Source organism: Natator depressus, chromosome 6 (genome assembly GCF_965152275.1).
Source record: "Natator depressus isolate rNatDep1 chromosome 6, rNatDep2.hap1, whole genome shotgun sequence".
Taxonomy (NCBI): domain Eukaryota; kingdom Metazoa; phylum Chordata; order Testudines; family Cheloniidae; genus Natator; species Natator depressus.
In genome coordinates this window covers 33,820,363-33,846,374 of record NC_134239.1, presented here as the reverse complement: position 1 = coordinate 33,846,374, position 26,012 = coordinate 33,820,363, and the positions used below count along the sequence as shown (strand labels likewise).

The window sequence follows — 26,012 nt, the reverse complement described above, 5'->3', positions numbered from 1 at the left end:
AATGGAATGTATATTCCTGTTTTTGCGTCTTCTTATAACTTAAGGTTTTGCCTAGAGGGATTCTCTATGTTTTGAATCTGATTACCCTGTAAGGTATTTACCATCCTGATTTTACAGCGGTGATTCTTTTACCTTTTCTTTAATTAAAATTCTTCTTTTAAGAACCTGATTGCTTTTTCATTGTTCTTAAGATCCAAGGGTTTGGGTCTGCGTTCACCTGTACCAATTGGTGAGGATTTTTATCAAGCCTTCTCCAGGAAAGGGGGTGTAGGGCTTGGGGGGATATTTTGTGGGAAGATGTCTCCAAGTGGGCTCTTTCCCTGTTCTTTGTTTCACACGCTTGGGGGTGGCAGCATAGGGTTCAAGAACAAGGCAAAGTTTGTACTTTGGGGAAGTTTTTCACCTAAGCTGGTAAGAATAAGCTTAGGGGGTCTTTCATGCAGGTCCCCACATCTGTACCCTAGAGTTCAGAGTGGGAAAGGAACCTTGACAGTCCTTATGTCAGGTTTGTAGCAGTGATGGAATAGACTGCTGGCTTGCAAAAGCCTCTCTGGTAACTTCCAAAAGATTGGAAGGTCTCAGTCCATAGTTGAAGATACTCCTTTTAGTGGTAAATCTACAGTCCAGAGAATTTGGAGCAGGAAAGAGGCAAAATGGAGGTGTCTCAGGTGCCTTTTATGTCCTCCGCCATGTGCATGGAAATTTACTGTCCCAAACAAAGCCCACATCCCAGGTGCATGGAAATGTACTGGCCCAATATGGAGTCCAGGGTCACATGTCCTTACATGTTTTGCTGAATCACAGAAGGTGACCATTGGCTCCTTGCTGTCTGAGGCATCTGCAGAAAGACCGACTGGGGAGGATGAGATTCTTCAGTGGCCCATTGTGAAAGTGGAGTGTCCTTAATGGGCCATCAACACATAGATGTCTAGCCCTAATTTAAATCTATCTTGGGGCTGTCACCTTGGAATACAACAGAAGTTTAAGATGACGCATATAAACAAGATAATAATACTTAGCAAATCGTAACTTTTCCATTGATACCTTACACGACATACATTGAACCTGATTTATGGAAACTGTGTAACAGTGGTAACAACAGAGATACAAACAGCCACTTTTCTTATACACAGCATCACACTTACTTTATCTGATCACCTGTCTGCCGGTACAAGAGAAAGGAAAATTGATAGATTTTAGACTCTGGGTGCTTAAGCTTTCAAGTTGTGGTTTTGGCTTTCAATTATCTTTAGGAGGAGGATGTACTATAAAGTCACAATAGTTTTTTAAATAGAAATACTGGAATTTTTTTTCTTCAGTATTTGGATCAAAAAAGCGAAAGTAAATTCTCATGCATAAGTAAAATGAAAAGCGAACTTTCTTTCTGGATGTTGTTTCCTAATGAGCTCTCTGATTACAGGGTACCTGGTGCCTGAACGGCTTAAATTATCTAATAATTCCGGATGTTTTAAAGTAGGAATCTTTGAGAACACATCATACATTTCTATCATCTCCAGTTGGCTAGGAGACACAATCCCATCATGATGGACAATGATATGGCTCTGTTATGCTCACCTTTGCCAACCACCTCTTTGGACTACAGTACTGCATTATACCTGGGCATGAAGCCATCAACCCTTAGGAAACTCCAACTAGTTCAGCACACTGCATCCCATCGCCTTAGCAACACAAGCTACACTGAGCACATCAAACCTGTCCTCTGCTCTCTCCACTGGTTTCCCATTGAATACTGAGTCAAGTTCAAGATCTCAGTCATTGTCTTCAAGATGCTCAATGGCCAGGTCCCAGGATATCTAAAATATCACCTAAAGCTCAGGGATGGTAAACAACTGCTTCTCAGGCCCAACAAAACTTTCTACCATAGGAGTAAAGTTCATCTGTGCAGGAGAAACAGCTCAAGGGCTAGACTGAGACTGTGGAATAAAGTCCCACATGAACTATGGATGATCAAAAACCTCACTACCTTCCACTCCCAAGTACAAGGTAGACTTCTTAATGCACTCAGATACTACAGATGAGTGTGGGATAAGAACCTAGATAGAATAGAATAGAATTTTGTGAGCTTAAGCTAAATGAATGTGCTGAGAACAGAGCTTACAAATGATGATATTAGACACTCAGTGCTCCACAAAATAATGTGAGGAGACACCAGCAATGGGGATTTCATATACACAGTGAAATGGACCATTGAGTGAGTATGTTCCAGATGTGATACTCATTGACACAGCTCTCTGGTGAAATACAGCTCCATGAATGAGAGTGTGTGAGAAAAGCCAGAAACTGGTTCATGAATGATTTGTTAATCAAACAATTGTTGGGATTCCCTTCAAGACCTCTACAACAATAACTGCATCACGGAAATCTTTGGCAGCATGTGATACCTGGTGTCTGAGCTCTCTGTAGACCACCTTTAAGCACTTGTGGTCCAGTGGAAACCAACCCATGAATAACATGTAGCACAGCTAATAAGGAGCCATTCCACTGCTGCAATTAGAGAGGCTATATTAGAGAGAACTGTATGACTATTTTATGATGCATCATAAAAGCTACCATGCATCATAGAAAACTTGATTTTGAAAATTCTGCCTGTAGAACACCAACCAGATAAATCGTGCGTTGTGACTCATTTCCTTACAAAATGAGCATTGTGTTAGCTTGTTTTCATGGGAAAAATACTTTTTTGAGGAGTAAGTAGTTTAGTTATGTTCTTTACATTGTAACCATAGTTAAAACAATTTTGTGCAAGGGATAGCTGATAATTGGGCTGATGTGATGTGGAAAATATGCATTTCCTCCTCAATTTGTGCCCTGCTGCCCAGCCTTATCACCAAGGCCTTGTTTGCGCTCTGTGGTATGTCACAAAGCTTGCTTGCAGCGATCATGTCAGTGTTCAAATGAAGGGGGGCTACTTGGACTTGAGTCAAACTTTCGCTCTTGGCAAGTAATTTGCAATTCAGTCTTAGATTTTGCATAAAGCAGTTGCTGCCTAATATAAGGAAGATTAGTGTGGAAACAATGAACTGAGCCTCAGGTTGAAAGGCATGGCTAGCAAGTAGTGAGCACCCCAATGCTGTTGGTTTGTTTGAGTGAATTTCCCACCCTGGTAATATCAGACTCCTGAGTAATACTCTGTTTCGTCCAACTCATCTTGAGGATGAAGGACTTTCATCAGCTTCTGGCATTTTTTTGTAGTTAGTTTACATGTTAACGAAAGCCGACCTAGCATCATACATCTGATACAGCTGCCTAGCTGTTAAACAAAGAGGGGGAGACCTTTCCTTTTAATTTCAAGTCTATATTTATCCTACTGCATAGATCTGCCATAGCTGTCCCTCCAATAGGTCAGAGAGTGACTAAAGACAAAATGTTGAAAACTGGCCTCTGATTTTGGATGCTCAACTTGAGTTAGTTAGAGCCTTATTTTCAGACATGCTGAGCACCAAGAGTCCAAGGCTCTCTTGCTTTTTGTTTGTTTTGTTTTTGTTTCTGTGATCACATTTAGATCTCTTACTGCTTGTTTCACGCTATCCCTCCAATATTTGGAATTCGTACTTTAGTAAAACATAGACCAAATTCTCTGTGGGCAGAAAATCTCATTGACACCAGCAGAAAATTTGACGCAAAATATGAGCAAACAGATTTGCACACATGCCCTGAAAATACACATGGATAATCACATCTTGGTTACAGACTTCAATCTAAACGGAGAAGCCCTCATCTCACAGCTCTTGGTTTATTAATATTCTTACCTATGTGTTTGCTTTACGAATAAAGTTCATAAGGTGAAACATCGCTGTGGAGTGTTTCTGTGGGCTTCTGTGTCCAGAGAATATTTCTGGAACAAAGATCACTTATCCTTCCCCACAACACACACCTATACATCCTCACTTCTACCAACACTTTCATCAACTTTTCCAGTGAGAGGCAAGTCAAACTTAATAATGGAGGAACCTCTGAAGTTCCGCCTCAGGTCAGGCAGGGATACAAAATTCGTCCTAACCTTATCTGAACTGTTCAAACTTCCATGAATGTGGGCTTGTGGTACCATGATAGAAACTTATGGGGTACTTTGGCATTTGTACTTGAAGTCTTGATGGAGAGACATTGGAAAAAACAAATAATGCATTTAATGAAATGCCATCCAAACTTTCTTGACATGCAAACAGGCCTTGGTTTCTTATTGTATTCTAAGTGTATGTCTACAGTGGAAAAAAACCCAATAACACGGGAGCAAGTCTTGGAGCCCGGGTCAACTCAACTGGGCTCATAGGGCTCAGGCTATGGGGCTAAAAATAGCAGTGTCGATGTTCCTGCTTGGGCCTAGAGCTTGGGGTGGGGAGAGGTCTCAAAGTCCAGGCTTCAGCCTGAGTGGGACCGTCTACACTGCTATTTTTTAGCCCCTTAGCATGAGCCCTGCTTATCCAAGTCAATTGCCCCAGGCTCTGAAAGTTGCTGCCATGGGGGGTTTGTTACTGTGTATCTAGCCCCTCAGTGGGGCATTCCTCCCTGGGCAGGAACACATTACAGGGATAGCTTTACATTAAAACTGGAATTAAGCCTGACAAGGGCAAAAGAAAATAAACTGGAGATCCTAACAGAAGACAATGACTTCCAGAATTACAGTCTTTCTTATGCAAACATTGCCATGGCACTTAGCCTTTCAGTAACCCTAAGTCCCGCCCTGTGCTCTGCATTGTCTTTGACAGCAGCCAAACTGGAAGCATGACAGCAACAATGGCAGCAGCATCATGCGAGGAGCACACACTGTAAAGCCTTATGAACGCAGAGAAAAGCATTATTCTTTGTCTCAGTCGTTGTGGGTGAGGCTAAAGAGCGATATTCTGTATCCAACCTATGAGAATGGGGTTTACTCACACCCCCATTCCAACTGCCGTGGACCACTCTTCAACTCCACATCCATAACGGGTGGGCCTCTAGTGGAACACAGCTGATGCCTTCCTGATACCAGAGCTCTGCTTCTCATTGATCGTAACAAAAAAGATGAAGCAGGCAACTTCCCAGCGATTAGGAAACCCATAGGCTTAGCTATAGTAACAGGCCCCTCTCTTTACCTCTCCAGAAGCCAGGCCTGAGCACTTCTTTAGAGGGAATCCTGTCACAGGTAAGTATGAGTCGGGGGGGGGGGGGGGGAATCCGAATGGTAAATACTCTGCTGGCAATTTTAAAACAGCCATTTACAGAGACGAGGACTTTAAAACCCATCAGAAACCTCTCTGGGCTGGGCTGTACGTTAGCCCAGTTAAGGAGGTAACAGCTCCCAGAAAAGCAAAGCACATTCTCACAAACAATATTCAATATCAAACGTCAGGGGCCCAACATGCCCTGATCCAAAGCGGAGCCTCGCTTCCCTGCCGCTTCCTAAAGGGGCTGTTCCTGTGGTGTATTTCTGTTTCCATTTGGGGTCTGAGTCGGTGAAAAATAGGATGGAGGGAGAAAAGGAACTTCAAGGCCTCAGTTCAGGAAAGCACTTAAGCATGTGAGCAGTCCTGTCACTGTTCTGCAAAGCCCTTAAGCATACTGAAGTAAATGAGACTTAAACAGGTGCTTATGGACTTTGCTGAATTGCAACCATGTTTTGCTTGTTCTGAAAGTCTTCCTCTGTCTCTTGCTTTCAGTTTTGTGGAAACCAGAAGTGAATTAGCTGTAATTCCTGCCATTCCTTTGTAGTCATTAGAAATAGCATTGTTGTTAGGGGCTGAACAAATTACCGTGTTAGGAATTAATTTGTATTTTGATCAGACAACAACAAACGAGGTCCAGATTTAAATGTCTACTTTGATCAGAATCCTCTTTCCCCCCCACCTTTTGTATGAAACTTGTCTTTTTACGTTGTAAATTCTTCTGGGCAGCAACTATGGTTTGTGTGTGTGTGTTTATACACCACCTTGTATGATGGAGGTCTAATTTTGAGTGGGGCAACTGGGAGCTATTGCAATATAAATAGCTTTTAGTATACTTGGTCCACATATCATTAAGAACTTGTAGGGCATCAGGCATTCGCAGTAATTGATTCTGAAGCCCCATAATGGTATTGCTTCAACCCTGTGTATTAAATAACTTAACTTGCCAATATTTCTCCTGCTTGCTAAAAATCAGTAATGTGAAATGGCATGTGAAATAGTGCGTAGAATATATATGCTCATTGAAAGTATCCTTTGAAAATGTCACCTTCCTTCTAATTTTGTATTCAAGGGAAAATACAATTTACCTGGCAATCTGTATATAAATTGCTGTATGTTGCGCCTCCATTATAAAAAAAACGACGAGGAGTCCTTGTGGCACCTTAGAGACTAACAGATTTATTTGGGCATAAGCTTTCGTGGGCTAGAACCCACTTCATCAGATGAATGGAGTGAAAAATACAGTAAGCAGTATATATTCAGCACATGAAAAGATGGGATTGCCTTACCAAGTGGGGGGTCAGTGCTAACGAGGCCAATTCAATTAAAGTGGAAGTGGCCTATTCTCAACAGTTGACAAGAAGGGGTGACTATCAAGAGAGGGATACAGACTAACACAGCTACCACTCTGAAACCTGTCCTCCATTATACAAAGCCATATCACCTCTCCACCTATCCCTGTTCTGACAGCTCCCTGAGAGGTCAACGGTCAGGAGACTGCTACTCACGGTAGGGCGCACAATTTGTTATATTTATAATGGTTTAGTTGTGTGAACAAAATCATAAAATGCCTACAGTCAAATAGCCATAGTGCTACCAAAGCATAGCCTATGTAACACTCAAAGCTTGTTAATGTCTCTAACCCTCTGAGGGATAAAACTTGTTGGCCCTCTGATCTTCTGCTTCTGCACTATATGTTATCCTGATCCCGGCCAAATATGGCTTTGGGCTGGGAGTTGGAATGTGTAACGAGAGAAGGGATATATGTAATTAAATCTAACTGTCATTCATCACTTTTGTCCACAGGAATAAAGTATTAATTGTGAAAAATGTTAAACACAGAATGTATATCTTATATTACACTTACACACACAAATGCCTATGCTGAAAGAACATTATTAAGGTTGAAAAGTGGAAAAAATTATATGTAACCATGTAATTAAAGACTATCTCATAATGCATATGCAAAGGGGGGCTGATTCAAATTGTGCAGGCCGTCTTAGTTCTGGCATTTCCTAACTTTTGAGCGCTTGATTTTGCAACCTTACAAATGTTCTTTTAATATAGTTTGTATGTGTAATTTCCTAGGATTTTTTTAAAAAAAAAGCAAACTGAAGAAACAAATTCCATCATGTGGCACTATATTGATATCCACGTAAGCCATCAGCAGGGTTGGATCCACCACACAGACGTCTGCCTCTTGAGCTAATGGAGTAACTGATAGCAGTAGTAGGCCGTCATCCTCTATGTGGACCAGCACTAGGGGCGGATGGGGGCACTTTGCCAGTGGATTTCACAACAGAGGAAAGCTGGGACTCTCAAAAATTGGGTTCCATTCCAGGCTCTGGAAAGGAGAGTACTGTAGTGGGCACAGACTCTTCTACCTATTCCCTCCTAGTGTGACCCCTTCTGCCCCATCCACTCCAACCTTTCCCCATCCCAGTCCTATCTTTTCCTCACCCCTGGTTCCTCATTCCAGTCCATTTTCCTCACCTAACCAGTTCCAGTCTCTACTCCTCAGGCGTCTCATCCCAGTCCCAGTGTCCTTGCCCAACAAGTCCTGTCTCACTCCTCTGGACTGTTCTTCCCAACTTCTACCTCTCACTCCCAATCTCCTTGCCCAGCTATTCCCAGTTTCCCAACTCCCAGTTCACTGTCTGAACCATCTCTCTCTCTCCTCCACCCATGCTTCCCATCACCACAAACCCCTCATCCCCGGCCCTACCCCAAACCCCTCACCCCACCTCCCTGCCCGCACCCCAACCCTATGACCCAGCCCTGAGCCCCCTCCCACACTCCGAACCCCTCAGCCTTGCCCCTGCCACACATCACCTCCATATTGGTGCATATAAAAAAATTCCTTCCACACATGGATGTAAAAAAATTAGAGGGAACATTGGTCCCACCCCTTTTCCCTCCCTGACTCTCAGCCCCAGGCTCCTTGTTCATCCATCCCAATCTGCATCCCAACTCTCAGTCTCAGTTTCCCTCTTCTCTCACCCTTCCAATCCCCGTCTCTCCCAACCTCTCAAGTCTCCCCAGAAGATCTGGCTCTTATCTGTTCTGTATTTGAAGCAGGGCCCAGTGGAGAGTGGGGAGGGAGTCATTGAGAGCACAGGAGAGACAGTCTCTTTGCTCTCAGTTCAAGTACCTGGACCTAGACTCTGACCTGTTATGGCAGGGCATGCAGCAGCTCAGAGCTGCAATTTCAGGGAAAGACCTGCTCAGCTGCCACTTGGAGCACGGCCAGTGCAGATGGAATCATCAGGGCATTTAGCTGCTAAAATCGAGGAAGTCTCTACTGAGTATGGGCAACTTGAGATTTTTCAAAGGCTTATAACTTAACAAAATTTTGGTCGATTTTCACAAAGAAAGCAAAAAACACAGCCCTGACACAAAGACTCCTCTCCCAGCCACCACTAAATTTCAAATTTGTGCTCCAAAGTATGGGAAAAGTTTTCTAGAATTTTTTAACGTGGCAAAATAATGTATTTTTCCCTCATCTCATTCTAAGAAAAAGTTGACCAGTTTTGAACAAAATTTCAATATATAAATAAAAATATTTTAGACAAAAGCAAAAACCCAGCATGGAGAATTTCAGCCCAAATGGTTAAACTTTGGCAAAGTTATAGCACAGTATTGCCAACTTCAAGAGATCAAAAATGATGGGTTGGACCACCCAAAATCATTACTTTTTAAAAAAAGATGATATTGTGTTTTTTAGGTCAGTCTCTTGATTTTTGAACCCCTTCTGCCCGGTCTCAGGATGTGTGCATGTGACAATTAGTGCTGCCCACTCCCACATGTACTGGATAAGGTGATTTTGGGCCTTGCTGCTGGAGTTCTCACCCCCACATCTGCCAGTCTCCTGCCCAGCAATTAATCCTGTCCCCTGGGTGCCGATCAGCTCTGTCCCCATCCACCCCCTCTCAATTCAGCCCCCTCCCAGTTCAGTCCTCAAGCATCACCACCCCTGCCTCATTGACCCCCCCCCCCCACTGCCTTCAGTTCACTCTCCCAGTACCACCCCATCTGCTCAGAACCCACCATCAATACAGCCCCATCAGCCCTCACCTTCCTCACTTCAGCCCCCTTACAGCCCCCAGCCTCACATCTGCTCTCTAGGGTTCTTCACCCTCCCCAGGCATGGGGGCTGTAGTGAGGTCCCCTTTCCCACTTCCCCCACAGGCTGGCAGCTGGAGCCCTGGCCATGCCCAGTTTCTAAGTAAAATCTTCCCCCACTTGTTAGCAAAACTGGTAGCTGGACTTTGTCCTCACCCATAACTATTTCACATTTGGGGACAATGTATACCTTCAAATCAGCGGCACTGCTATGGGTACCCGCATAGCCCCACAGTATGCCAACATTTTTATGGCTGACTTAGAACACTGCTTCCTCAGTTCTCATCCCCTAATGCCCCTACTCTACTTGCGCTATATTGATGACAACTTCATCATCTGGACCCATGGAAAAGAAGCCCTTGAGGAATTCCACCATGATTTCAACAATTTCCATCTCACCATCAACCTCAGCCTCAATCAGTCCACACAAGAGATCCACTTCCTGGACACTATGGTGCTAATAAGTGATGGTCACATAAACACCACCCTATACCGGAAACCTACTGACCGCTATTCCTACCTACATGCCTCCAGCTTTCATCCAGACCACACCACACAATCCATTGTCTATATCCAAGCTCTAAGATACAACCGCATTTGCTTCAACCCCTCAGACAGAGACAAACACCTACAAGATCTCTATCAAGCATTCTTACAACTACAGTACCCACCTGCTGAAGTGAAGAAACAGATTGACAGAGGCAGAAGAGTACCCAGAAGTCACCTACTACAGGACAGGCCCAACAAAGAAAATAACAGAATGCCAATAGCCATCACCTTCAGCCCCCAACTAAAACCTCTCCAATGCATCATCAAGGATCTACAACCTATCCTGAAGGATGACCCATCACTCTCACAGATCTTGGGAGACAGGCCAGTCCTTGTTTGCAGACAGCCCCCCAACCTGAAGCAAGTACTCACCAGCAACCACATACCACACAACAGAACCACTAACCCAGGAACCTATCCTTGCAACAAAGCCCGTTGCCAACTGTGTCCACATATCTATTCAGCGGACACCATCATAGGGCCTAATCACATCAGCCACACTATCAGAGGCTTGTTCACCTGCACATCTACCAATGTGATATATGCCATCATGTGCCAGCAATGCCGCTCTGCCATGTACATTGGCCAAACTGGACAGTCTCTATGTAAAAGAATAAATGGACACAAATCAGACATCAAGAATTATAACATTCAAAAACCAGTCGGAGAACACTTCAATCTCTCTGGTCACTCGATTACAGACCTAAAAGTGGCAATTCTTCAACAAAAAGACTTCAAAAACAGACTCCAATGAGAGACTGCTGAATAGGAATTGATTTGCAAACTGGACACCATTAAATTAGGCTTGAATAAAGACTGGGAGTGGATGTGTCATTACACAAAGTAAAACTATTTCCCCATGTTTATTTCTCCCCCCTCCCACCTCCAGTTCCTCACACGTTCTTGTCAACTGCTGGAAATGGCCCACCTTGGTTATCACTACAAAAGGTTTTTTTTCTCTCCTGCTGGTAATAGCTCACCTTACCTGATCACTCTCATTACAGTGTGTATGATAACACCTATTGTTTCATGTTCTCTGTGTATATAAAATCTCCCTATTGTATTTTCCACTGCATGCATCCGATGAAGTGAGCTGTAGCTCACGAAAGCGTATGCTCAAATAATGTGTTAGTCTCTAAAGTGCCACAAGTACTCCTTTTCTTTTTGCGGATACAGACTAACATGGCTGCTACTCTGAAACTTGATAGCTTTGTTTGTCTAATATGTAAATGAATTCTCATTGTCTTTCAAAGTTCTTTGGAATTAACTGCCTAGTGGAGAAACCACATTCCGTTGTTTAGGGTGGGAGTAACTCTTGTTTGACTGGAAACACATTTTAAGTATGTGGTATGGCTGGGGGCAGGATCCTGACATTTGAGAGTTCTAGTGTGAGATCATGTGAAATTGCGACTCTCGCGATCAATTCGAGAGAGTTGGCATGTCTGTAAGCATGGGTCTTGTAATGGGAAATGTTGGGCAACCTTAATAATTGGCTATACTATCAGCGCTGCCTGTAATTACAAGCCTTAAAACAGGCAGACATGTCCAGGTACCAACATTGGTGTTAAATGCTATAGGCTTGATTCTCAAAGGTCATGGTGGTTGTAAGCTTCCCTTCAATATTTAATTGCCTGCATAAGCTATTTAATACCTCATACTCCTGTGTTAGGAATGTTATCCTTTAAACATCTCTCAGCTTCTGAGTTTCCTGTAAACATCATGCAATCAACTTCTGTTGTGTTTCCTCTCTAATCTCTGCATCTGATGTTGTGACTTTGACTGTAACGGTTGTTCCTGAATGCATGCATTAGCACATTCCGTAACTTTAGGCCTTTTCTCATGGCCACAGTTATTCAATCAGCTTGCTCAATTTCTGTGTTCTTTCTCTGTAGCAACAATGACTCACTGTTTTATTTTGATATTTTCATGGGGATTCATCTTGTAAAAAATCTGCAAAGTATGTAATTTCTCTGGTATGAGTCAAAAGGAAAAAGTTCCAGATTTCTCCCTTCGGCTACTGCATAGCAATAGAATGAGAAGGTATCTATAATACTCTTGCACAGGTAAAAGTTGCGCATCATCATAAGAGTGATGACTTTTTCTGGGCCAGAATGCAACGCAGTGGGCTTGCCTAGTGGTAATGTTCTGTCATGTGAAAGACCCAGGTCTGAATTCCTGTTTCTCCTTTCCTGGCCCATTGAGCTGTAAGCCCTGCAGTATCTGGGCTAAAGAGGAGTGCTTCATCATGCAGCAAGAGTCCCCCTAGTCAAGCAAGGGGGAACATTCATGATTTCCAAAGGGATAATGGTTGCAGTGAAGTGCCTCAAGGCAATAGGGGGGTATAATGCAGGTGATCAGTGTTCAAACAAAGGTGAAGGAAAGAAAGTGATGGCACTATCTGCCACTATCCACCAGTGCTGCAAATCATTCCCAGGTCTTTCAGATTCCCTCCTTAAAACTCACCTCTGCCATGGTGCCAGCAATACCTGACAATGGCTAGGTAGCTGGTTTGTGCTGAGACTGCTGCTTGTTATGCTAATATTTGTTTCACTGATAGCTTGTCTGCCTTGCCGTTTCTTTGTTGCATCCACGTGGTGTGTCTCATCATATTCTAAGACTGTAAGCTCTTTGGGGCAGAGACTTTTTTTATTACAGTTGTGTACTGGGCCTGGCTCTTTCTGATGGACCGCAACCTTGTCATGGTGGAGAGGCTTGCATGGGCTAAAGACCCTCAGAGCTATATCGTCCAGAGCTTTTATACTCCTGGTAGGGTCCCCCTTGGCGAGCAGGTCTGAGGCAAGGCTTCTGACTAACCACAGTCCAAACGTCAAAAGACCCCAACAGTGGATCTGGCACATATAGAGGACCTTCTAGTACTCTGCGGCTCTGAAGGCGGATGAGGGCTGCAGCAGAGGGAGGCCCCTTGTTGTCTTGGATCTCCTTGCCACAGGGTCAGGGTTTTCCTCCTGTCAAGTTTCATGTGGTTACCGCCCGTGCACTGGTTTCCCCACGTTAAAAGATTTCATGTGTAGGCCTCTGCCAAAGGGTTCACACCCGCACAGAGTCCTGTGGTGATGGACGAGTGGCAAGGAAGACAGGAGCAGTGATCTCTGGGAGTCTTTAGTCACAAATCTGCAGACAGGCAGCAGCCGTGTGATGGTTGTTTTATGCTTTGTTGAGAGAGAAGTGCATTTTAGCAGCAGCAGCGGCTGTGACTGAGCAGGCCTTTTCAGGATCCCCTCTGCTCACCCCAAATGGGGAGAGGGCTAGAAAAGGTGTCCAAACAATAGGCTGTCTCATACTCTTCCAACTGGATGGTCATATCCAGTGAGATCACTCAACTCCGCAGCCAAAACAAGAGATATAAGACCATGAATTTCGCCACATGGAATGTCCACACCCTTATGGACTCTCAGCACAGTGAATGCCCAGAAAGAACTGCCATAATTGCCAGAGAACTGGTAAGACTCAACATTGACGTTGCAGCTCTTAGTGAGACCCGCTGGGCCAATTAAAAGAGGATGGAGGTGGCTACACCTTCTTTTGGAAAGAAAAGTCACCTGAAGAGAGATGCATTCACGGGATTGGCTTTGCCATCAAAAATAAGATCGCCAGTCAGCTTTTGGAACTTCCTATGGGGATCAACGAGCATCTCATGACTCTTCGGCTCAAGCTTAGCAAAAACCAATATGCCACAGTCATGAGCATATATGCCCAAACACTCGATGATGCGTAAGATAATAAGGAGCAGTTTTATAGAACTCTTGATGCAGTCCTCATAGCCACACCTGAGGCCGACAAACTCATCCTCCTGAGAGATTTTAATGCCAGAGTTGGACGGGATTCCCAACTCTGGAGAGGCACAATAGGCAAAGAAGGGGTGGGAAATATAAACCCCAATGGTATTCGCCTCCTCAGCAAATGTGCGGAGCATGATCTGCTCATCACAAATACCATCTTTAGGCAGAGTAACAAATTTAAAACCACCTGGAAACATCATCGGTCCAAACACTGGCACCTCCTTGACAATGTTATAGTCAGAGCCCAAGACTATACCGACGTCCGTATAACACGAGCTATGAGAGATACCGATCACTGTTGGACAGACCATTGATTAGTAAGATCAGTCATGTACCTGCAGCTCGCTCCACCACACCGCAAACACCCAAAGACTAAGCGAAAGCGGTACAATGTCAAAGCACTTCAGGACCAAACCAGCTGCAAGACGTTCCAGCAACATCTGTTTGAGAAACTCTCTAACCTGCCTGACAACATCATTGACATTCTAGAGCACTGGGATCAATTTAAAAACACCATTCACAATGCATATGCTGAAACCATAGGATATTCCACTCATCGACACCAAGATTGGTTTGACGAAAACAACGAGGAAATCCTAGCATTAATTCAACAGAAAAGAAATGCATTTTGTAACTGGCAAAATGATTCCTCTAACAAATGAAAACATGAGGCCTATCACCTGCTTAAAGCCAAAGTCCAAAGGAGGTTGTGTGACTTCAAAAACAAGTGGTGGCAAGAGAAGGCCTCTGAGATCCAGGGTTTTGTAGACCAGGATGGCATGAGAACCTTCTTTCAAGCAACAAAAGCTATATATGGGCCAAGCTCCAAAGGCCCAACCCCTTTACATTATCAGGATGGCTCCACCCTCCTCAAGGAAAATGCGGCCACTAAACAACGCTGGAAGGAGCACTTTGAGACCCTACTAAACCACGAATCCATGGTCTCTGAAGACACCATCGAGTTTATTCTACAACGCTCAGCAATGGAACACCTTGCTGATCCCCCATCTTTTGAGGAAGTTTGGCATGCCATCACCCAGACAAAAATCACAAGGCACCAGGCCCAGATGGCATCCCAGCTGAGGTTTTTAAAGCTGGTGGAACAATGCTCCAGCACAAACTTTGCCAACTCCTCAACAAAATCTGGACCTGTGAAGAAATTCCACCTGACTTTAAGAAAGCCAACATTGTTACAATATTCAAGAAAGGGGACAAATCTATATGCGGGAACTACAGAGGTATTGCTCTCTTCTCCATTGCAGGGAAGATTCTTGCCCGGATGCTACTAAACCGCCTCCTCTCCCTTGCTGAGGAACTCCTCCTCAAATCACAGTGTGGCTTCAGGCCATCCTGAGGCACAGCCCACATGATCTTCATGGCATGACTGATTCAGGAGAAGTGCAAAGAACACCAGGAACTGTTCATGGCATTCATCGACCTAACCAAGGCCTTTGACTCTATCAATCGTGATGCCCTATGGAAGGTGCTGTGTTGGTTTGGCTCTCCACAGAAATTCATTTCCATCATCAGACAACAGTAACTCCTCACTTAACGTCATCTTGGTTAATGTTGTTTCATTGTTACGTTCCTGATCAATTAGGGAACATGCTCATTTAAAGTTGTGCAATGCTCTCTTATAATGTTGTTTGGGTAGCCACCTGCTTTGTCCACTGCTTGCAGAAAGAGCAGCCCGTTGCAGCTAGCTGGTGGGGGTTTGGAACCAGGGTGGACCGACAGCCCCCCATCAGCTCCTAATTTCCCTAAGTTCCCTGTGCAGAAGCCACCCAGCAGGCTATCAAAATGCCGGCAGTTCAGCTGTCCCTCCCCCCACTGCCGTGTGTTGCTCCTGCCTTCTGCCTTGGAGCTGCTCCTGGGAGCCTCCTGCTTGCTGTACAAGTGGGGGGTGAGGGAGGGGGAGAAAGAGGGATGCTAATGTCAGGGTGTCGTCCCGTCCCGTCCCCCGCTCCTGTACCATATCTCCACAGAGCGGGTGGGGGGACAGGGCAGGACAGGGCTCAGGACGGAGGGAGCTTGCTGGCAGCAGCTGCTGTCTCAACTTCCTGATCTACTTAAAAAGGCAGTGTACTTAGAGTGGGGTCAGTGTATTTAAAGGGGCAATGCGCGTGTCTCCCTCACACCCACACATGGTGTGTGTCTCTGTCTCTCTGCCATGCTGTGTCTCCTCCCTCCATTCGAGTGCCTTGTAGAGTGTGAGGCTACATTAACAACAATGGGTTAACCCTTGAGGGCTCAGCCGAGTGCTAGTTCATCATTTAGCAGTAAGGCATTCCCTGGGAAATATCCCACCCTCTTCCACCCTCTGACTCCACCACCTCAACCAAGCTTCACAATCATCATTGCTGTGTACAGTATTAAATTGTTTGTTTAAAACTTATACTGTGTATATGTGTTTATAATATAGTCTTTTGTCTGGCAAAAAAAATTTCCCTGGAACCTAACCCCCCCCCACCCCATTTGCATTAATTCTTATGGGAAAATTGGATTCTCTTAACATCATTTTGCTTCAAGTAGAATTTTTCAGGAACATAACTACAATGTTAAGCAAGGAGTTACTGTACTCCATGATGGGATGACTGCCACCATTTTGTGCAGTGGCTCAGAGACCAAACCATTCACCATTCGCACCGGTGTCAAGAAGGCCTGTGTCATTGCTCTAACACTCTTCTCCATTTACCTTGCTGTGATCCTGATTCTCATTCACGACCGACTTCCTGACGGAATCAGGATAGAGTATCATATGGATGGCCAACTCCTCAATCTTTGATGTCTCCAAACAAAATCTAAGATCACAAGAATTGGCATCACTGACCTTCAGTATGCAGACTGTGTCATTCTTGCACACACCGAGACTGACCTGCAGAGCACCCTAAATCTTTTTGCCGATGCCTATCACAGCCTTGGTGTCTCTCTCTCTCAACATCAGGAAAACCAAGGTACTCTACCAGTCCTCACCTGCACAAACTACTCTTCGTACTCCACAAATCACCATCAGTGGAGAAAGCCTGGAAAATGTGGACCATTTTCCATACCTAGGCAGCCACCTCTCCCAAACAGCCATCTTTGACACACAAATTGAATACAGGATCTGCTGTGCCAGCACATCTTTTGGAAGACTGGCCACTGTGTATGCCTGACATTCGCCTCCCGAAGCAAGTCCTCTTCTCTCAGTTAAGTCAGTTGCAGGCTGGGAAAAGTCAGCTATTTATAAAAGTTGGGGGAAAGTTTTTTTAAAAACTCTCTCTCAATAACTTGCTGGATATGGTGGGAAGGTTGGCCTGGGTTCCAGTCACCCAGGTGAAGGGGTTGAGAGGAAATTATGGCCGAAGTTTTGTAATATGGCCACTGATTCCGTGTGCCTGTGACAGAGCATGCTAAGTCAGGAGCTGACTCAGCATCCTGTCACTCAAATCCCCACCACATTCCCTAACTGGAAGGTCTGTCAACTGAGTAGAACTATACCTGCGAGGCTAATTAGAGGGGGAAGCAGCCCCAGAAGCTGGGCGCATATAAATTGAGAGTGAGGAAGATCTGGAAGGGGGACCTGAAAGCCAGAAGGAAGACACAGGTACACAGGGCTCCACCACCTTGCCTTGAAGCAAATGGGGGAGCTGGCTGGGGCTTGTAAATAGCAGTGCAGGCAGAGAACGACAAAATAGAACGTGATGGTGGTGAAGGACACTTGAAGTGGTGCGGTCTGTATTTAAGGCCTGAAGGGACTCACAAGTGACCACCCCTTGATGGTGCTTCCGAATGTTGGCTGCCTAACTTGAGACACCTGTGCCTGTGTTTGTGACGTGCTAAGTGCCCACAGCTCCAACTGAAGCAGATGAAGATGTTCAGCACCTCTAAAATCAGGCAACAAATTGAAACACCTACACAGTGGTTATTTCTGAAAACGTGGGCCCAAATGACTTTTATGCAAGTGAGGGGGCCATTCTCTTTTTTCCCTCCCGTGGCTTGGAACTAGTCCAAGAGCGAGGATGGCATTGAGCTATTTAGAAAAGAGCAAAGCTATAGGGTACACCAGCAATTTTGCTACAGAAGTTATCAGTGATTCCCCTTTCCCCACGCTGTGTTTCCTTCCCTCTCATTCCTAATGGCCCAACAGCAGGAGCCATTAAAGAAAAGTGCTATTGTGGTCTGAGGTTAGACATATGGGTGTGGAATATCTACCTAACTCAAGTACTGGAAGGGACAGAACTTCAGAATTCCAACAGAAATCCAGAGCAAGCTCTCCCAAGAGGAAGAGGGAGGATGTGGGGAGGGAAGGTAACTCAGTCATGGAGCAGTTGTGGGTTGGAGTATGTATGTATTAAAAAAACAGATGAAAGAGTTCAGTAAATGTTGAGACAATGTCATAATTAAATCAGCAGGGAGAAATGAGAAACATGAAAAAGTTGTGGAAAAGTAAACACAGGCAATGGAAATGCATATCTGTGAATTTACATTTTGGCTACATTTCTCCATCTAAGGAAATAGAGAAAATCAGATTTTGATAATTGGTGCCAGTTAAGTACATGGTCTGTAGCATCTGCATAGCATGCACCTGGCATCAACCCACTGGGATAATGTAACACTGGTAGGATTTTGGCTCCCCATGCAAATAATTCCTCTCACTGAACAATCTCTCCCTGTGTTATGAGAATCACTACCCACTAGGAGAGCTGTGGGGTGGGGGAAGAGGGGATAACCTTGCCTACCTCCACTTTCACTTCAAATGCCAACACATTTTAAGAAAACGCTCTAAAAACAGCAGGTTACAGAGTTGAGAGGAATCTGCAAATGATTTTCCTGACTAGAAGGGCAGTCTTAGTTCTGGGAGAACATCCTTAGGGAGGGACTTTTGAGAAATTATGGGCTACATGTGGCAACGGGAAATAGGAATGAGAGAGGTCATGGTTAGATGCCCCAAACAATTCCAAAAGGTTTTACAACTTCCACTTCCTTAATAGTGGTGTGATGGGTTGGGTCACAGAGGCCCCCTTGGGACTGTCACCTGATGTGCTGAGACTACCTCTGAGCCCGTTTTCTCTGGAAGTTTGGGCCTCCAGAATCCTGCCTTGTCGAGCCAGGCACAGCAGTCTGCTCCACCACAGACCCAGGGTCTGAACCACGTGCCCCAAAGCTGCAGACTTAACTGAAAACAGCTTAAGAAGTGCTCCTGTCTCTAGCACCCAGACACCCAGCTCCCAATGGGATCCAAACCCCAAATGATTGGTTTTACTCTGTATAAAGCCTATACAGGGTAAACTCATAAATTCTCCGCCCTCTATAACACTGATAGAGAGACATGCATAGCTTCTTTGCTCCCTCAGATACTAATTACTTACTCTGGGTTCAATAATAAACAAAAGTAATTTTATTAAGTATAAAAAGTAGGATTTAAGTGGTTCCAAGTAATAACAGGCAGAACAAAGTAAGTTACCAAGCAAAATTAAACAAAACACGCAAATCTAAGCCTAATACATGAAGAAACTGCATATAGGTAAATATCACCCTTAGAGATGTTCCAATAAGCTTCTTTCACAGACTGGACCCCTTCCTAGTCTGGGTCCAGCAATCACTCACACCTCCATAGCTACTGTACTTTGTTCCAGTTTCTTTCAGGCATCTCTTGGGGGTGGAGAGGCCATCTCTTAAGCCAGCTGAAGACAAAATGTAGGGGTTTCCAGGGCCTTTTATATTCTTTCTCTTGTGGGCGGAAACCCCTTTGTTCTCCTGTGCAAAGTCACAACAACAAGATGGAATTTGTAGCCACCTGGGCAAGTCACATGTCCATGAATGATTCAGGTTTTTGCAGGTTGACGCCATTGTTTACATGTTAGTTTGAACCTTCCCAGGAAAGCTCAGATGTGGATTGGCATCTCCCAAAGTCCATTGTCGGTTAAGTGTGGGAAAATGATTTGGGCAGACAAATTACCCCAGAGAATTGGCTTTGATTTAGAAAAGTGACCATTGGTCTCCACTTATAGCACAGTAAAAGAAAATGTATTGAAGACATTTTTTGATGGTACCTTCCACTAGTCATTGTAGAAAATATGTATAGACTGAGTGGGGATGATGATTGGAGAAATTGAGTTGAAAACGGGGATTTTTATGCATATATGATGGACATGTTCCGCTATTGAAGAGGAAAAGCAGGAGAATCAACTAACAGGAAGACATAAGAAAGTGTAAATTAAAACACCCCGAAGGAGATACATCCATCACCTCTGAATTTGACCTCAGATGTGTAATCATTTCATTTGCAGTCAAAAATGTCATGTAGGCCCCCTTCATAAATGTGATCGTTTAAGCCTATTATATGACCAGGACAAAAAATGTAGCAACAAGGGCTCAATTCAGCATGTGTGTATATAATATATATATATATACATACACACATACGCACACACACACACGAACCACAGTGAAAGTGGGGTTTTATCTCTGCATGGGGACAGGATTCTGGAGACCTAAATTTAATGTCACGTGTTTTGCAGTACTTTACCTGAGACATTTTAAAGGGGCCTAATTTTCAAATGATGGGTGCTGAGCACTTCTGAAAACATCTGCATGAACTGGCTTAAAATAGAAACACTGACATTCGCAATAACAGTGCTGCAAGCTGTACCACATTAGCATACTACAGCTTAAAGAAATCACTGTTGGGTGCAATCATGGTCATGTCCACATAACAACCTCCCACTGCATGGTACTAACTAGCTTCAGGTGAAAGTTCTGAAAGAAAAAACTAGCACAGCGTTCGAAAGCCAAAAGCCTCCCAAAGCGTGGGAATAGCACACGAGAGAAGATGTTGGTGCTGATTTACGTCACAGCACTGCATGCGAGAGGAAAAGTTACAAAAGGGCATTCTATAGAAAGAAAAGATTATGATGAACCCAGTGTTGGAGAAATGTTTGTTTTCCTGCTTTTAGCTTAATGTGGTTTTTTTTTTTTTGGTAGTCATTCCTCTATGACAACCCAATCTGTAACGGTTGAAAATACCACAAAGGCATTAAAGGGAGATTGAGAATTGTGCTTGGGAGCCTGCATCATGCTCCATAGTTCCTTCTCCTGAAACACATCATTGTGCTTGCTATGGCATATGCTGCAGAGTGCAAGATAAGAGTCAAGGGCAGCCCCATCACATGCTGTGGAACAATATTAGAAAAAGCAGCATTTGATAAGAAACTTGTAGCAGTCTAGTGTAGGCAAGGTCATAAAAACATACCGTAGTTGATATATCTAGAGTAAATAACCAGAAAAAAAACTGATTATTTCCAGTGAAAGATGAACACTGCCCTTTGTATTTTAGTTTTGTTCATGTTCAGGCAAATTCCAAAGTGTAATTCCTATAGCTAAGCAAACAGGTGATACGTTCTTCTTAGCGTATGCGCAATGTGCCTCAGGTGGCATGTGACCAGGATTCATCACCAAATATGGTTTGCTGGTTGGATCATTTGCTTCCCCGGCTTGGGCCAGGTACCGACAGGGAGCACGACGTGAACGCTGATCCATGTCCCCAGGTGATGCATTTTCCCATGTGTGCGGAATCATCTATGTTTTTCTGCTTATAATACTTGCAAAAATGATCTGAATGGAAGTCTGATGCCACCTAAAGTCTAACAGAGGACTTGCAGTGAAGTCAGTTCGGACTCTTTACCCAGAATTCTCAAGTGGTAATAGCACAAAAGTTACTAGTTATTTCTAGTTCTTATAGTAGAAGTTTGCACTGTGAGAAAATTAGCGCAGTCAGACCGAGCTGGGTAAAAAGCTTCACAAATCAGGCCATAGTGTCAGCTCTGAAAATGAGGGTCCTTCTTTCTTTCCCTGTCATAAAAATTAACGTGATGATGATGTTTTATTGCTAGTGTTCAGGAAGCATTTGACTATAAAGTGAAACCCAGATGTGTTCAGTAAGTAAAAGGACAGTGTAAGCAAGGAATTTCCAGTGAAGGAGACAAATACTTAACTCTTATAGGACTTTTCATACATACTCCTCAAAGCACTTTACATAGGAGGGCCAATATTGCTATCCCCCTTTAACAGATGGGGAAACTGAGGCACAAAAAGGCAAAGAGACTTAGCCAAGGTCACAAAGCAAGTCAATGGCAGAGCCAAGAATAGAGCCCACGTCTCATGATTCCCAGTCTGGTGCCCTTTCCAAGTAAAGGCTGACCTTCCAGCCTCAGCTATGAGTGATGTGAAGAACATGGGCACGGTGGGAATTTACAAAGCTACCACACAGTTTAGTACAGAAGGGTGCTGGGATTGGAATAGCAGGCAGGATGCAGACTACAACTGAGGTGCATTGGCACAGCAGTATTAGGATGCTTGTAAAGCCATCCTGTGAGAAGGGAGCACCTGTATTCTCACTGTGCTACTATTTCAGCAGCAGGTAAGCAGTCATTCCGAGCTAAGGACAAGCTGTAGTAATGCTGATATTTCTCTCTCCTCAGCACCCTCTCGAGCTGTTCTCATGCTGTGGTGGCTCTGCTGTATCCCTTCTCCTGGCAGCACACTTTCATTCCTGTTCTCCCCTCATCCATGATTGACATTGTCTGCTGCCCTACTCCGTTCCTGGTTGGATTGCTGTCCAGCTCTCTGCCCAAGCTGAAAGAGCTGCCTGTAGAAGAGGTAGGAATCAGCCCAGGACTTGGTTATTAAATGAATCCAAAAATGGTTTGTATGCAGTAAAACTGATTTACACCAGCTGAGTATCTGGGCTTTAATATAGGTTTTTACTTTTCTAGCCCTTAACTTTCCCCTTTGTTTCTTCTCTGTCTAACTGTCATGCACAATTACCTCTTGGAAAAAAACTAAAATACTGTAAATAGATTTTAAGGATTCTAGTCTTCCCTCGATACCCCCGTGTATGGTGATTGACAGTGAAAAGTCAACATTCACCTTGTCACAACAAGGTCAATATTGGGATAAGGTCTCATTTTCTTGTATGTGAAATAACACAGTGAAGTGACATCAGCACAGTAAAAAACCATTCCCTTTGGTGCCAGCCACTGTCACTCTCACTAATTCTAATGGGAGTTACACTCACAGCCATACACTGAATAGAGAATAGAACCCCTATGGCAAAGAAGGTCCTTTCAAGGTCTCATTGGTGCTATATTGCAAATGAAATTAGCTTTATGTTTATATAGTCTATCCAAAATACTGCTGCCACAATCCTTCCCCCTCACACAACTCTGATCATCGCTTCACTCTCCTCTGATTCCTTCACGGTTTTCCTCTTCCCTTCCACAGCAAATTTCCTTTACTTGTGGTCACTTCAAAGGCTCTCCACACAGCTGCTCCTTCCTAAATCTCTGCTCTGTTTTCCTCCTACCCTTCCCACACTGCCCTCCTTCATACCATTTTAGTGTTCTCTCATCCTTGCACCTTCATTATTAATTATTATTTACACTTCATCCATGCCACCCCCTTAATGCTTGGAACCAGCTCTACTGCACCAAACAACACCTGTTTTCACCAAAACCCCTTTTGAAATACAGTTCTTCACAAATGACCCCCTTTATGGATAATCCACCAAAACAACAGTCAGGGGGTAGCCGTGTTAGTCTGTATCCACAAAAACAACAAGGAGTCCGGTGGCACCTTAAAGACTAACAGATTTATTTGAGCATAAGCTTTCGTGGGTAAAAACCTCACTTCTTCAGATATTTTAAAGCAAACCTTTCTGAAATCTGCCCATCATCTGAGGTATGAAATGTCTGAAGTGTTCTGTCTTTCTTAGCCTCTGACCTTTACAGGGGCAGGGAGTCTGTCTTCCTGTTTTGTATAGAACTCTGCAAATGGTTTGATGCTGCAGACTTACAACAGAAGTTTGACTCTCATTCTAATTTCTGTTCAGGCTAAGCACCATTTAGATTCTCCCTCTATCTGTAAAAGCAGACACCAGTAGACTGTCTTCAGTCACCAAGATAAATTTTACCATATCTTTCTTTTCTTTTAGGCTTTGATGGTTAACTTGGGATCCGATCGATTCATCAGACAGGTACAGTATGGCTTTAAATTAACTAAAATAGGTAGGCTTGGCAGAAAGCAATTTTTATTATTTTATAATTTTGATGTTTATTTTTAAGTATTTTTCATTTTTATCAATTTAAATTTTCACAGTTGTGGGAAACTATGTGGGGGTGGGTGTCAGATAATAATTATTCAATGACAATAGACATTGAGATGCAAAAAGTTGAAGCTTTATAACCATTATAACACAAATTATCAACATCATATTGTGATGGGGTGCCACCTGGAACTGGGGTACCACAGAGCCTCCCTGACCCACCAGCCTGGGCTCTCTCTTACACTGTACTGCTGTGACAAGCTGCAAAGCCCTCCAAGTTTCAGCTTGCACTTTCACCAGCATACATAGAGGTAGGGACACACCCAGCTGCAGTTACATGCAGGCAGGCTCTTTGACCAGCCCCTACATGGGAAGGCTTCAGCTTGGGCACCTTCCAGCTCCCCCGCTCTGGAGTATAAACCCAAAATTATACCATCTTGCGCTGCACAGGGAACTGTACAGCGTAAGCTCATAAAATTCGCCCCCTCCCTCAATGTGGACAGAAATATGCAACAGCTTTCTGCCCCTGAGTTATGATTTCCACACACTGGTTTAGAGAAAGCAAAAACAATTTTATTTTGTTTACAAAAGATAGATTTTAAGTGATTATTAGGGATAGCAAAGAGATCAAAGCAGATTACCTTGCAACTAAACAAAAAATGCAGACTAAGCTTAATATACTAAATAGATTGGATATGAATAGCAGATTCTCACTCTCAGTGATGATACAAGCAGGCTGCAGATTCTTAAGGGGCAAGTTGCACTTGCTTACAGCTTGGAATCCCCAGGCGTTCTATTCACAGGCGAAAAATTCCTTTAGCCTGGGTCCAGCACTAAAAATCCCTTGAGCACTGGGTACCCCAGTCCAGCCTTGTTCCTTGGGTGTTTCCAGGAGTCTTCCTGGGTGGGGAGTCAGTGAAGAACCCCAGGTGATGTCACTCCCAGCCTTATATAACTTTTGCATAAGGTGGGAACTCTTTGTTTCAAAGCTTAGTTCCCAGACTGGTCTCTGGAAAAACACTGACATCCCAAGATGGAGTCTACAGACATGTGGTCACATCACATGTCCTTGTAGAGTCATAGCAGCCATTACTTGGAGGCTGTCTTTAGGGTCCTCAGAATCGCTCGCTAGGTGGGAAATAAGCTTCTCCTAAGGCCTATTATTCTTTCTAACAGCTCTTCCCCACCCATTATCTAGAATGAAAGCATCTTGTCTAGTGGGCATTTCCCAGGTGTAATTACCTTTTGAAGTACAGACACAAAAGTGATATATGCATACAAATAGGATAATCATATTCAGCAAATCATAATCTTTCCAATGACATCTCACATGAAGTATCCTGCATAAAATACTTTATGATTATGTCACAATCTTATCATAATATCACTGTGAAGAATATGGGATGTGGTGTCACACATCTGTCAAAACATACAAAGTTAATAGCCTTAAATCAAAGTCAAGTAAGTTCTCAAGCAGCATTTTTCTTACTTTGCATAGCTGTACATTTCTATTATTTGTGGCACCTTAGAGACTAACCAATTTATTTGAGCATAAGCTTTCGTGAGCTACAGCTCACTTCATCGGATGCATACTGTGGAAAGTACAGAAGACATTTTTATACACACAAACCATGAAAAAATGGGTGATTATCACTACAAAAGGTTTTCTCTCCCCCCACCCCACTCTCCTGCTGGTAATAGCTTATGTAAAGTGATCACTCTCCTTACAATGTGTATGATAATCAAGGTGGGCCATGTCCAGCACAAATCCAGGTTTTCTCCCCCCGCCCCCCCCCCAACACATACACAAACCCACTCTCCTGTTGGTAATAGCTTATCTAAAGTGATGACTCTCCTTACAATGTGTATGATAATCAAGGTGGGCCATTTCCAGCACAAATCCAGGGTTTAACAAGAACGTCTGAAAGGGGGGGGGGTAGGAAAAAACAAGGGGAAATAGGTTACCTTGCATAATGACTTAGCCACTCCCAGTCTCCATTCAAGCCTAAGTTAATTGTATCCAATTTGCAAATGAATTCCAATTCAGCAGTCTCTCGCTGGAGTCTGGATTTGAAGTTTTTCTGTTGTAATATCGCAACTTTCATGTCTGTAATCGCGTGACCAGAGAGATTGAAGTGTTCTCCGACTGGTTTATGAATGTTATAATTCTTGACATCTGATTTATGTCCATTTATTCTTTTACGTAGAGACTGTCTAGTTTGACCAATGTACATGGCAGAGGGGCATTGCTGGCACATGATGGCATATATCACATTGGTAGATGTGCAGGTGAAT

General features: G+C 43.8%; 1 protein-coding gene across 14 annotated transcripts in view; it reads left to right on the top strand.

Annotated features, from left to right (window-relative positions):
• The window catches only part of DENND2B (DENN domain containing 2B), a 294,903-nt gene that overhangs the window by 258,615 nt on the left and 10,276 nt on the right, over positions 1 to 26,012 (top strand). For all 14 annotated transcript variants that reach the window (XM_074954990.1, XM_074954988.1, XM_074954989.1 and 11 more), the window contains 2 exons: positions 22,096 to 22,273; positions 23,607 to 23,648. In XM_074954990.1, the coding sequence (XP_074811091.1) occupies positions 22,096 to 22,273; positions 23,607 to 23,648 (220 nt within the window). The remainder of the gene's footprint in view (positions 1 to 22,095; positions 22,274 to 23,606; positions 23,649 to 26,012) is intronic.